This window comes from Orcinus orca, chromosome 14 (assembly GCF_937001465.1).
Source record: "Orcinus orca chromosome 14, mOrcOrc1.1, whole genome shotgun sequence".
NCBI classification, from domain to species: domain Eukaryota; kingdom Metazoa; phylum Chordata; class Mammalia; order Artiodactyla; family Delphinidae; genus Orcinus; species Orcinus orca.
The window spans coordinates 75314772-75329449 of NC_064572.1; the positions used below are offsets into that span (position 1 = coordinate 75314772).

Here is a 14678-nt window from a genome sequence, read left to right on the forward strand (position 1 = left end):
GTCATCTATCTATATGTGAAAATCCCAAATATTGAATTTCAGTGTGTTGTAGTTTTCAGTTGTTAAAATTATAGAACAGTACTTTAACATTGCATCAGTTTGTTTGAAAGAGTATCAGATCCAAGCTGAAAAGCTTTATCTGACTAAGACAGATAAAACCTTTGCTATGTATATTCTCTTTTTGCACTGGCTTATTTTTGAGGCAAAAGTCAGACTCCTGACTGCAATTCCAAGAGCAGTGAAGGAGACATAAATACAACTTTACTTAGGGACAAAGTTAATGTGAGTGTGGAACATGTATACCATACCATACAACAGTTTTGAAATCTATCAGGTAAAATTTTAAATGTTGTTAGTACTTGATAATCTTCAATAATTTATTCAGTTATTTATAATATTTGATGCCTGGAAAACCTTAGAAATGAACTTTACAGGTGTTTTTCTACTTACTTTCTGATCACTGCAGGACCATTCCGATAGCTTTATGCAACATTTTTCTCAGGTCTTCTGAAGGCCATAGTAAGTATGTAGTAAATGCATATAAGATGATTGGATCATTTTTAATGGAGAAAAAAATGAAGCAAAGGAAATTAAATTTAGTCTTAATATTGGACGATATAAGACTTTCCCCCTTTTATCTCATTAGCATGTATTTTATCCATCTCAACAAGGTAGAATTTGACCTGCAAAACGTACATTGTAATAAATGCTTTGTTGGAAATTTTTTTTTAATTTTCAGAGTTGTCAGTGCTGTAAAAATAGCACATGTACTTCTGTGGTTGTTTTAGTGTCACTTTTTTGGTTCATTTTTGGCAGATAAAATAACACAGGAAGATATTGAAGGCATTCTACAGAAATTTACTGGGAATATAATGCAAGTACCTCCTCTGTAAGTTCAATTAATGAATTTGAATAAATGTTTAATTTTATTTTCCAGTGGCTAACATCACTTTAATGAAAAAAGAAAAGAGGAGGGGCTTCCTTTTACTATATGGTGAGGCAGGTTTGATCAAGTAAGGTGAACCTGATTCAGACAGGATGCAGAGCTTCTGACACTCTCTAAGAGGTAGTGGGATGTAGTCTCCTCTGTCTCTGGATATTGCCACCGCCTGACATCTGTGCTCTTCCAGGATTTATTGGTTCTTCTGATTCCATCTGTAGACATCAGGGCAGTTCTGGAGAGCAGAGATGTCACTTTTCCCAGAATTGCTGTGAAGGGACCAGTCCAGTCTGGTACAGGCATCAGAGCTGTGATTCAGAGTCCAGTTGGCACTTCCTGTCAGGTGTTGGGCCCATTCCTTTTGGACCCAGAATCTTATACTTCACAATTCTCGGCAATAAATGAAACAGATGAGAATTATAACTTATTAAAAGTATAATGATATTGATTTACCATTTCGCCATATTTTTGTGTATGTTACCATTTCAAGCAAATTGCTTCTTTTTTTTTTAATGGCTTATAGGATGTGTCAGGATATGTTACTAACAGTTCTTTTAGAATTTAGAATATATTTTGTGTTTTAAAAACATCTTAAGTTTTTTCAAGAACACTGAAATATCTATGGAGAAATGTTTCTTCATAATTTTGGCTCAAATGTGAAGACTTAAAAATTGTAGCAGGATCTGAATAAACATTATTTTGGGTCATTATTGTTAAGATAGAGTAAACATTTATAAGAATCGTTTTAGAATTTTCTTCTCTGTGATTGTTCCAAGGATTTTGTGGCCTAGTAAAATTTAATCACACAAAGATAAGATCTGTTATTTGTTTATTTGCTCTTTGTAAACATTCTGGTAACATATTTGAAAATGAATATTATTATAATGGAAATATATTGTTTCAAGGAAATATAGCTGAGATCATTGTGACTGGAGACCCTTAACCCAGAATGAGGACTAGTGAAGACATGAATAGACCATCTCCAGGAAGATGGTTAAAGAGAAATATTGACAGCATTGCTCACTGAGTGCCAGAATGAGCTGTATTAGCCTCAAAGATATTTAGGAACTCTATATGTGACACCATTGTGAAGTAGATTAGAAGAAAAAATTAGTTCATTCTTAGAAGGATTTTCAGTTTAAAGAGCTGCTAATCATCCTTTCTTTCCATGCTGTAATCTGGAATTATTCTCTCTTTCTTTCTCAATCTCTCTCTATTCTTCCTCCCTCCTTCTCTTCCTGTCTCCCTCTTGTACCTTGCAAGCTATTCTGCATTAAAGAAAGATGGACAGAGACTTTCAACTTTGATGAAGAGAGGTGAAGTAGTAGAAGCAAAACCTGCCAGGCCAGTTACCGTGTACAGTCTTTCCCTTCAAAAATTCCAGCCACCATTTTTCACATTAGGTAAGATGGAGAAATTTGAGAACATTTGTATTTACATGTGCCTTTATTTTATATTTGGCTACTTTTGTGTAATGTTAATGGATCCCTAGGATATTGGAGATTTTTTAAAATTTGAGTTTAAAGAAGGTTAGAATTTGTTAATACCTTTTTGACAGCACAAATAATGAGAATACCTATAGCTATATGGAGGTTCAGAAATGTCCTAAATAGTGTGAGTTTTTCATATATTATATTATCTTACTATAAAGTTGGAAGTAACATACTTTGGATCTCTATGGGGAAGAATAGGTAAGGAGTACCTGTTTTCAAAATTTTGTATTTTATTATCTTATGGATACTTGTTCCCCATTTTGGCTAGTACCTGATAGTTTACACTCAGTTTTTTATTGACATTAATTTGTCCTTTTAAAACGATGCATTTTCAGTTTTTGGACAAGAAATTCTAAGAGTGGAGTGACACCCCCCCTTCTTTGTCACCAATAAATCACTGCTAAAGATCATGAAAATATAGGAGTAATGGGTAAGGCAGAAGTGTATTCCTAGACGTGTGGTAAATTTTAACTCAAGTTATCGATTTGAATTTATCTATAATCGATATTTGAAATAAATTTAAAACCGAAAAAGTTTTTTTCTATTGTTTGGAAATTTTATGATCTCCTAGCTAAAACCCTGAACGTATAAGAGCTGTGGAGAATCAAAAGCTGTAGTTCTTATTAATCCTCAGGCTCCCTGAAATTGACCCTGCTCCCAATTTCATGGTGCATACTGAATGGGATTCCTTGTAGACATAATTTCCCAAAACCTTTTTTCCTGAACTTCATTGCTTTTTTTCCCATTGACATTATTATTTAGTGTATATTAAGTTCCTGTAGATTGTGGGTTTTGTACAATTTTCTTAAAAAGTCACTCCTTAAGTTTCCTGATTCTAAAATATTAGGCAAACAATGAAACAAACATACTAAAAAATGTTTCACTCCATTCCATGAAAATGCGGCCTCTGTGTTGGCACAATAGATATTATCTATGAAAGTAAAAAAACCTCAAATTTTTCCAGTTGCATTTGTTCACTGGAATTTGTAGTAGTCCAAATTTGACTCTTTTCACCAAAGTCAAATACAGTGCAAGAATGTAGAAATTCCCTCAAATAGCTTTATTTGTATGCTAAGCTAGAAACAGAAAGTAGTCCGTTTGTGTGAAAATACAGTTCTTTTCAGGATGTCTTCTGGATGAATAAAAATAATGCAGAGCCCTGCTCTTAACCAATAAACTTGTATTATACTGCGTTAAGAAGATGTTTAGTTATGCATTCAGTTCTGGTACATTGTGTAATTTTAAGTTATTTCATGATTTTTTCAGGAATATTTCCAAGAGAACATTTAAATATGCGGAGTTCTCCATGTAGTATATCACCCCAAACATAATTCCTGTCACTGAAAAGGGTTTTTTTGTTTGTTGTGTTTTTTTGAGTGTACAAATCTGAAAATATTTTAAAAATCTACAGCTCATGATAGCAAGGCTGAGATGTCTAACCATTTAAAGCCTATTAAATGAAAAAGATGTACAAATCTGAAAATAGTTTTTTAAATCTGCAGCTCATAATAGCAAAGCTGAGATTTCTAACTATTTAAAATCTATTAAATGAACAAGGCTGAAGTATTAAAGTGGTATGACTTGCCATGTAATTTAAAATGTGTTCAAGAGTTTCTGCTGTTTGCTTTCTCCACACTCTGACTTTGCAGTCTCACAAACACATATGCTACTGGATGAATAATTTATATTTTAGCGCATAAATGTTTTATCACTCGATTGTTTGCATAGTGCATTTTTACATTTGTTTAGGGGCATCATTTCTATGTAAAGTGGATTTCACAGGCGGTTAGCAATTTACCTTGTCACTGTTAACATTCCAGATGTTGAATGTGGAGGAGGTTTTTATATCAGAAGCTTGGTCAGTGACATTGGCAAAGGTAAGCATAAAGATGAATTTTGAATTATCATTTAGAGAATAATATTCCTTTTTGATGGGAAGAAGGAATTTTCCGTTTTCCATGTCTCTGAGTACTGGCCTTAGGAACTGGATTCTTGCTGCCCTTCCACCTTCGAAGTGTTATAGGTTTATGGAAGACAGTTATCAGCGTAAGCAGCTGCAGTGAAATGCTTGTAATGGGAGAGAGGAGAAAAAGAGGAATAGAAAATGAAGATGTGAATAATGAATCTCAGGACCAACATTTTTTTCAAGTATAAAATATTTTAACTCAAAGTAAGGATAAGAAGAAAAGATTAAGCCTTCTAAAAGTTATTTTTATCGCTACAAGTCAAATTTTTTTTGAAAACTGGAAGCCATAGTCTTAGAAACAGCCAGGAAGTTGCAGTTCTGGCCCTGCCATTTTCTGGCAGTCGTGACTCTGGACAGGTCACATTACCTCATCCGCAAAGTGAGACGAATAGTAACCTCATGGGGTTGCTTCATGGGTTAAATAAGAAGAGTGTGCAACTTCCGTGTAGACTTTAAAGCAGTTTATTAGGTCAGTTATTAAATGTCATTTTGCTCCTTAATCATTTCTTAATCTCAAGGCTCTTGGCTATTATAATGGATAATTACAGTTTTACATTTGAGGTGGTTTTGAGAGGTCTGAATCGAGTTCTGTCATTTGCAAAATTATAGCCGATGAACTACTGAATTACTGGATCATTTATGTTGCTTCAGTATTTGAATGAAATGCTGAATCATTTATCTTTTGTTTTCCTTTCACCTTTTGTTGCCATAGAACTGTCTTCCTGTGCCAATGTGCTAGAGCTGACCCGCACCAAACAGGGACCCTTTACACTGGAGGAGCACGCCCTTCCCGAAGACAAATGGACAATTGACGACATTGCACAGTCTCTTGAGCAGTGCTCATCCCTTCTCCCAGCAGAGACGGCACTTAAAAAATCAAAACCTGAGGAGTCTAATGAGCCAGTTTTGAGCTGTGAGTACATAACTCTAAATGAGATAAAGGGAGAAGATGATGTGATTAAGACATTTTAAGTTTGGCTTGGGGTTGTCTTCATTTCCTGGTTGACATTTGCATCCTGTGTGCAGAATGACAAGCTGTGTGTGTGCCAAGACAAACGATTCTTTTTTTTTTTTGCATGAGGAAAAATGTCCATCATTTATGGTTTCTACGGTGCACAGTTTATCTGCTGTACATTATAAATAGCCTTGCAGTTGTTCAGTTCTTGCTGTACTATAGAATGTTCTTCTAGGATGTTATTATGTTGTTAGATTGGATTCAGGAAAATCAACTTTCTGATTTTGATCTCTCATCAAAGTCTTTTCCTGTGAAAAAGTTGACCACATTTTCTAATCAGAGGAAAAAAAAATATGAGCTAAATGTTTCTTTGGTGTGACAAAGTGAATGTATATTAGTTTCTTTGACTTTATTTTGGCTTCCTCGTGACTCTGGTTATTGAAATTCCTTAACTATGTTTGAAAAAGCCATTATTTAACTCATGTTTTGGAGAGTTTATGATTATTAAGAACATGTCTTTGATAAGGCTGCACTTATCTTGGTAATAGCTGTGTTTGTTTAGATCTTAGAAGCTAATAAACTTCTATCGTAAATATTTGTAGAAGAACCAAATTATTGCTGCTACCACTAATGGAATGTAAATAGAAGACTAAATGTTTAATTAAATTCACCTCTACTCTCCCATTAGCACAGAACAGCTCCTATGGCTTATGTTTTGGCAGCTATGAGATAGTTTCCTGGTAATTTAATCAGTACAGTCGACCACCCTGTACCAGTTTACTAAATAACCTAATTAAAATTAAGCTAAAGAATGCCTTCAATGAAAAACTTCTTTTCTTTATTCTTTAGTACTTGTTCATACATCTTTATAGGGTATTAATTCCCATGATACTTTGCTTTCAATTTGCTCTTTCAAGTGATGTTTATATATGCTGAGATTGCTGCCCTGCATTTCCAGTTAATCCCTTCTGCTCTAAATGTTTAAAAACAGTTATTCTCAAACGTTTTCATTCAGGTAGCCTACTGAAAGTTCCCTGTCCCTCTCTACCATAGTTTTGAAAACAGTCACATTCTGAAATAGTAAATTTCATATGTAATGAGTACGTCATATTTTTGTTATAGGAAAGCAATATATAGTGCAGCATCTGTAGAAATTTTCAAATCCCCCTGCGTTTATCCAAATAAATAGTTTCAAAAGGAAGACTTGTTAAATTTTTCATCATATAAGAGTTTTTACATTTTTATGGATTGTCTTTCTTTTAAAGGTGGTTGCTTTGCAACCTCTAACTTATAAATTTTAAATATGTAAACAAACGTGATCTTATTTGTGGTTAACCTAATATAAACTCAATATAAAAAGTTATATGCTTCAATAGAACACTTTCAGCGTATTGGCAACATTTTTCAAGTGGAAATGGAAATATTAAAACATTCTTAGTATGACACAGAAAATTATTAGGAAGATTTAATTATCATAATGCCTTAAATAAAACACCAAACACACAAAGTTGTAAATTGAAGCTTTTACAGTTTTACATATTCATATCTAGTGCCCTGCAGTTTGTGTAACCAAAGGTGGCAGTGGCTGCCTCTTTCTGTTGGAGTGGTACAGGTTACAGTATGTCTTCATACACTGCCAGCTAAGGTCCAAATATAAAACAACTAGGGCCTCTCTGCTCTATTTCTCAACTTAAAATTTAAAATGTATAATTTACTAATGGAGAAGAGTATAAATTTTTTGAAAAGACAAGTGACTTTTTAAAATGGTAACCAATCTTTTTCTTTTATCGAAAACATTGAAGAAAATGTTGCCAAATGGAAAAATTACCAAATCCTCACCATCCTGATACAGTGACTTCAGAACTTTAATTTCGTATTATTCTTTTCCCTTCTTTTGTTCACATAATTACAGTCTGAAGACACCTATACTTTTTATTGACTATTTTTTAAATTTCATATTCTTTTACTATTTGTATTTAGTTTTGACAATGATTATCTTAATCATATTACTTCAGTTTGTTTAAACCATTTCTCTATTGCTGAATACTTAGGTTATTTTCAATTTTATTAGGGCAAGTTCCTGGGAGTGGGATTATTAGGTGGAATAATATGAACAATTTAATTTTCCTTAATGAGTTTGCCTTATTGCTTTCCCAAAGAGTTGTAACATTTTACAGTGTCATCATTTGAGTATGTCAGTTCACTAAAAGTCGACAGCTTTGGGTGGGGGATTTATATGTCGTTGCTCATTTAGTAACTTATACGGGTTCAGAGTTGCTCTGATTTGCCTTTGTGTGACTTTTTCACATACTTTGTTCACTTATGTAAATAAATGTCTTAATGGTTTCTTTATACATTTGTGTGAGTTATTTGTGCAGTAAATACTTGTAGAAGCATTTTCATGGCCTGTTCTTTCTTATTTTAGTTTCATTTTCCATTTTTACTAACCACATTTGCTAATATTAAGAATTCTTCCCCTTTTAGAGTCACCAGATTTATGAGTATGAATAGTTAATATTTATTGAAAACTAAAGATATTATTCTTAACTTTCATAAGCAGCTGTAACTGATCAAGATTCTCTAAAAAGTTTAAGACTCATCCATAAACAAATTAGTTTTCTCTTGAGTCTAGTATTTGAATACCAACTGCTTTGTTTTTTTCATTTTAATCAAAATATTAAAGAAATAGCTGTGCCTTATATGTTTCTAGGCCTAATTCTTTATGTAATAATAAAGTTGTTTTACTTGTAAGAAAACATGTTAGAAATTTCTGGAAATGTTTCAACCTGGAACATACAAATGACTTCATATTGACACTTAGTTTTTTATATTTCTGGAAAATATTGTCTTAAAAGTCATCAAAAGTGGTCATAGAATTATTTACAGTTTTAAGATCCATGAGCATTAAAATAATATAATTTTTTTCTTTGATAATTCAAAATTATAAAATTTGCAAGGGCTAAACTCACATTTTCCTATACTGACTAGGTCTTTTCTTCTTAAATACTTGAATTAATACAAGCTACTGATCCGTCATCAGAAATGATTCATTGTACTACATAAGAAAAGAATGCTTCAGTACGTTAAAAGGTCTTCGGTACATTTTATGCCGCTCTGATCAGTTAGAAATTTGTATCAGACTTACAATGAACATTTAAAGGTTTAATTAGTTCTATTTCAAAAGAAGAAAGTAATTTACCTCATATCATGATGTATATAATAGAAAAATTATAATTCAAAAAGCACTCTAAAATATTGAAACATTTAAATAGAGGAATATGATAAATATAAGCTTTATGGCTTGAAATGATTGTAATGGTCTTGTAATTAAATTGAAATAGAAGACTTGTCTTGAAGCTGTTTCTTTAAGGTATGTGTGGGCAGCTGTAGCCTGGCCTAATCATTTATTAAATGTCACTTGTTAAACACTTATTACATAGCACTTGAATCAGTAGTGCCTTCATAGTTTCAACTTGAGTTAAAATTCTCTCTTTGAACAGGAATATTGCTGTTCATATTGCTGTTCATGTTCATCTTGCTGTGTTACATAATCATACCAGTAGGAAAGTTGAAGTCAGAAACTATATTTTGCTCCTCTTATTCGTAACTCTTAAAATATAACATATTAAGATGATTTCCGTCTCCGCTAACAGTCAGTTTCTTGATCCAGGCAAATCACTTAATCTTTTTAGGCCTCAGCTTTCTTATATTTAAAACAAAGGAGACAGACTAGTCTATCTCTAAGAACTTTTGCAGAACTAAAATAGGCTGGTGAGTGTAGGTGATTTGTATTTATTCTGTTCAGAGCTTGTTCTTTTTAAGCCTGAATTTTCACGTTCATCAGTTTTGGAAAATTCTCATCCCTTATCTCTTTGAATATCACATCTTTTCCATCTAGTACTTCTGTTAGATTTATGTCTTCTCATTTTATTGTGTCTAATTACTCTTTCATATTTTCCAGTGCTTTATCTCAGTGCTTCTTCTTGGGGAATTTCCTTGAACCTTTTTCCCAGATATGAATTCATTCTTCTGCTATTTTAATTTACTGTTTATGCATGTATTTGTTTCAGCGATTACTGTGGTTTTTTTTGTTTTTTTGTTTTGTTTTTTTTTGCGGCACGCGGGCCTCTCACTGTTGTGGCCTCTCCCGCGCAGAGCACAGGCTCCAGACACGCAGGCCCAGCGGCCATGGCTCACAGGCCCAGCCGCTCCACGGCACGTGGGATCCTCCCGGACCGGGGCACAAACCCGCGTCCCCTGCATCGGCAGGCGGATTCCCAATCTCTGCGCCACCAGGGAAGCCCTACTGTGGTTTCTTAAAGTTTATAGAACATTAACTTCTTTTTTTTCAAAATCCTTCTTTTTGTGTGTGTTGTCTTTCATCAGGGCTTTAGTTTAAATATATATCATATATATATATATAAGTATAAATAAAAGTTTTATATGTGTGTGTATATAATTTTTACTGATATTTAATATCTATACAGAAACTTGCACATATCATAAATGTATCATCTGAATTTTTACAAAGCAAACATGTGCAACCAACAACCAAATAAAAAAGAACACAACAGATCATTACTAGTCCACTAGAGGCCCTCTAGAGGTTCCCCTCCAGTTACTAGCTCCCAGCCCCACCCCACTGCCAAGGGTAACCATATCTAACATTATAGATTGTTAATTTTGTCTGCTTTTGTGCTTTATATAAATAAAGCATACAGTATATACTCTTTCCATGTTCGGCTTCTTTTGCTCAAAATTACATTAGTGAGGTTCTTCCATGTTGTTGCACACGTTCATAGGCCATTCATTCTCATTATTGTTTAGTATTCCATTGTGTGAATATACCTACATTTGTCCATTTTACTGAATGATGGGCACTTGATTAGCTTTCAATTTTGAGTATTTTTAGCATTCTATTACATCTTACTCATTATTTCTCACTCTTGGCTTGTTAATGTTACCTCTTTAAAATTTTTTCTTACTGTTTTTTGTAGAATTTATGATACATGTCTTTAACTTATCACAGATTACCTTCAAATAATACTGTACCACCTCATGTATATTGTAGAAATCTTACAAGAGTATATTTCCATATCTTCTATTGTTTGTGCTGTTTTCATACTTTTTACTTTTACATATATTATAAACTCTATAATATATTGGTTTTTTTCTGTTGTTGATGATCTTTATTTTTACTTTATTGCTTTAGACCAGGGGTCAGCAAACATTTTCATTGTTTTGTGAAAGTAGCCCTTGACAAGACACATAAATGAGTGGATGTGGTTATGTTCCAATAAAACTGTATTTACCTTCATGTTGTAGCTTGCTGACCCCTGACTTTCTAAAACTTTTATATTTATGTACATTCTGCTGTTCTTCATTTTTTAATGTAGATGCAAATTTCTATCTGGTATCATACTCCTTTCTGAGTAATTTCCTTTAACATTTCTTATAACACAAGTCTGAGAGCAATGAATTTTCTCAGCTTTTGTTTGTCTGAAAAGTGTTTTTTTTTTACCTTTGTCTTTTGAAAGATATTTTTGCTGGATATATAAATCTGGATTGTTAACTTTTTTTTTTTTTCTTTCCATTCAGCACTTTAATGTTGTTAATTATCTTCTGGCTTGTTTAGTTTCTCTGGCTACCTTCAAGGTTTTATCTTTGGTTCAAGGTTTTTATCTGTAGTTTTTGGCTGTTTGACTCTGATGTGTCTAGGTGTGTTTTCCTTTGTATTTATCCTTGTGAGGGCTTCTCAATTTCTTGCATTTTCAGTTTATTTTCATCAATTTTGAAAAATTCTCAGCCGTTATCTTTTCAAATATTTACTCTACTCCTTGCTCTCGCTTTTCTCCTGAGACTCAAATTATTATGTTCAACCTTTCGATATTGGTGCATACCTCTTGGATGCTCTGCTCTTTTTTTAAAAACTTGTATTTCAGTTTGGACAATTTCTGTTGACCTGTCTTCAAGTTCACTGATTCTTTTCTCAGCCATATCTAGTGTGCTGATACACTTGCTAAAAAAATTCTTCATCTCTGATATCACGTTTTTTAATTCAGTGTTTTTTTCCGGTTTCCATCTCTCTACTGAAATTCCCTATTTCTTCATGCATGTTGTCTACCTTTTCCACTATATAGGTCCATTATATTAATCAAAGTTATTTTAAAGTCTTTGATATTTCTGACACCTGGGTCATGCCTATTTCTGTTGATTGCTTTGTTACATACAGTCTTTTTTATTACTTATGTGTATGTTTCATATTTCTTGATTGAATGCCAAATATTGTGTATAAATATACATTGAAATAAATAAATTCAGAGATGGGCACACATCTTCTGTCAGGCCATTAGTGTGGGGATTGGGGCAGTGTAGTCAGTAGTTGAAAAAGGTTTGGGTTTATTGTTGTTATATTTACTGTCAGTGTACCAGACTTCCAGTCACTGTAGGAGTGGTCTGCTGCTACTTTGTGTTCAGTGGGAGTCTGGATTGTGGAAGGATTTTTCGCAGTGTTCCTCTCCATGCTCAGATTTCAGCAAGTCCATCATACCTATGGAATGGAAGGAATCTGACCCATGCTTTTTCACCTCTCCCGGTGGTAAACTGCTATTGCTTGTTACAATAGTGAGGTTCAAGGGGGTGTTTCCTCAGTTCTCTCACTCCAGCCTCAGTCTTAGGCCCTGCAGCCCTGGACTTCAGGGGTGGAGTCTCTGAGCAATTCTGCCCGTTCCCCAGTGGTAGCAGATCACTGCTTTGTATCAGTGCAGGATCCTGAGCTGAACTTACTTTCTCCCCTTCCTCCAGTAGTGGGCAGTTTTTTCTTCCACCCTTTCACCAGAGGCAGTGCATCTTTGCTTGGATCTCTCCTCTCCCCCAGCACTTATAGCTTTTGCTTCATATAAGAGAAAGGTTCATGTAGCAGGTGGGTTTCATGACTTGGTGCCACCTACAGGGTCTTTCTCAGGTCTCCTGTCCTGCCCCTAATCTTTCCTACGAGCAACTAGTGGAAACCCTTGGAAAAGAACTAGGAAGTGACTTCTTTTATGTGTGGGGCTCCCAAAGTTTCTAAACTGTCACTCTTGGCCTTTTAAGAATTTATTTCAAATTTCAGCTGTTTTCACCTGCTTTTATGATGACTGGCTCCTTCCTTCTGTATTATGCCCAAAGTGAAACAGTTCGTTTCCCATCTCTCCTCTGAAGAGTGTGTCACCCGTTTGAACTCGTTTTACCTCCCAACCGTAGCTCCCTGGTGGGCTCAAGAAGTTACGCAGTTTTTTCTTGCTGTTAGGGTGTGATTGACATTCTCTTAAAGCTTTTTATGTCTAAGTGAAAGAAGAACCTTAAAAATTGCTTACATGTAATTTCCCCAGGATTTATAGTCGTGAGGATTTTGAGGTTATTTTATCTTTTGTTTTTGCTAGAAATGAAACTCTCCATATCCAAAGAGCGATTAAGACAGATAAAGTTAATGACTTGCAACACCATTACATTGTAGTTAATTTTATATCCTTAGAAAATAATCTGTCAAGCCCTTGACAAATGGCAAAGCATTTAATAAGTTAGCATTCATCTCTTCAGGGTGCTTTGAAATTATTTGACTTTTAATTCTTCTATTATAGGTGAGAAAATTAGGACATAGAAAAATAACTTTTCCCAACTCCAGATTAAGGCATTAGTAAGGATAGGACTTAGAGACCAGATATCTTAAGTCATGACTATTCTTTTGGCTTGTAGAATTGACTATATTATCTAAAGGTGTTGACTAGGTGATTTTATTCCATATTATTTAAATATGTCAATAGTCAAACAATGTATGGCATACAAAAGAAGTCTTGAAGACATGGTTCAGGCCTTTAAGAAGCTTTCACTTTACTTCAAATAGGAACTCAAGAAATGTACATATAAGAATGTAAGTAGCGCCATAAGACAATGCATAAGTATCAGTGAGTGATATTGCCAAAAAATGCTATTGATGTTTAATGGAGCAATAATTTCTGCAAACATTTGTTGAGCTCCTACTGAGAACAGAGGAAGGAGAACCTGGATGTTCAGTACAGCTCCATTGAGAAGGAAGACCTGATTTGAGCCTTGAACAATAGATACTATTCAAAGAAGAGAAAAGTCAGACAGAGGGGAGAATAGTTCCAGTGAAGATGGCAGTGTACAAGGCATATTCAGTCAGGAAAGAGGAGAATGGTCTGGGTGGAGAGGAGGATTTATGCTGATATGTGGTTGGAAAAGCAGATTGGCATCACATCGTTCGGAGCCTTGAAAGGCAGAATTGAGTAAAGCTTCAGAGGAGGGACTAGTTCATATGGAAGCTTTGTTTTAAGGAGGTTAATCTGGCAGTGGTGCATGGCAAGAACTAAAGAGGTGGGAACAGGAGGCAGAAAAGTCCAGCTGGAACTGAATCTAGTACAGTAATCCAGGACTGAGGTAATGAAAAAACTCTGAACTAGAGTATTCTCAGATAATAGATCTTTGAATGGACAGTTTAAAGGAAAATAGATGATATTCAGTGATTTATTAGATAATTGACAGCCAGGGAATTGGAGGAAAAATGATTAGCAATAGTCATCAAATAGTTTTTCTTAAAAGAAACAAATCTGAGTTTTTGCATAGGAGTAAGCATTTTCTTAGGCATCGGATAGTTGGTACAGCTGCCTATGATAACGATGACCACTTGCTTATTCCTTTTTTAATAGCTATGTGTTCCGTGACCAAACAGTGAGCCTCCTGAAAAGAACTACGCCTTTTCACTTCTCCTCTAAGTGTCTGGCTTATAGTAGGTTTGTTGAATTTAATCTGTAATTAGGGGTTCCTGATTATTATTTGAAATATTATATAAATCATGCCCGTGGTTGAAAGCATGGGCTCTGGAGTTGTTAGGTTTTCCAAGTTCTACTGCTTACTCAGCTATTAACCTTAAGAAAGTTAATTAACTTTCTTGAGCCCCAGTTTCCTCATATGTAAATTGGGGATATTAATAGCGACTACTTCATGAAATTATGAAGTCTAAATTAGGACATTCAGGTAAAGTGGTTAGCATACTTCTTAGACCTCAGTAAATAGTAAACAGAAGCAAATGCCATATACCTGATTTACATTTAAGTGAAGGATAAATCTGAAATTCTCACGGCTTATGGATTCCAGGTATATATGTCTTAAGAGGCTTTCTAAGATATTGCTTTGGTGGGAAGAACTGAGCTGAAATAAAGAATTTCCTGACAGCAAAGATTATTAAATGGTACAGTAGGCTATTGGTGCAAGTAGAAAAATCTTTAGAGAACGTAGATGTTCACCTTTTGTATATTTAGTGTACTA

General features: G+C 34.3%; 1 protein-coding gene across 3 annotated transcripts in view; it reads left to right on the top strand.

Moving 5' to 3' along the window:
* Positions 1-14678, top strand: part of TRUB1 (TruB pseudouridine synthase family member 1) — a 51618-nt gene that overhangs the window by 21651 nt on the left and 15289 nt on the right. For 2 of the 3 annotated variants that reach the window (XM_033420971.2, XM_033420969.2), the window contains exons 5-8: positions 817-889; positions 2204-2343; positions 4254-4310; positions 5112-5312. In XM_033420971.2, the coding sequence (XP_033276862.1) occupies positions 817-889; positions 2204-2343; positions 4254-4310; positions 5112-5312 (471 nt within the window). Of the gene's footprint in view, positions 1-816; positions 890-2203; positions 2344-4253; positions 4311-5111; positions 7709-14678 lie in introns of those variants that run through there. The other variant, XM_004265808.3, reaches the window with a different exon arrangement.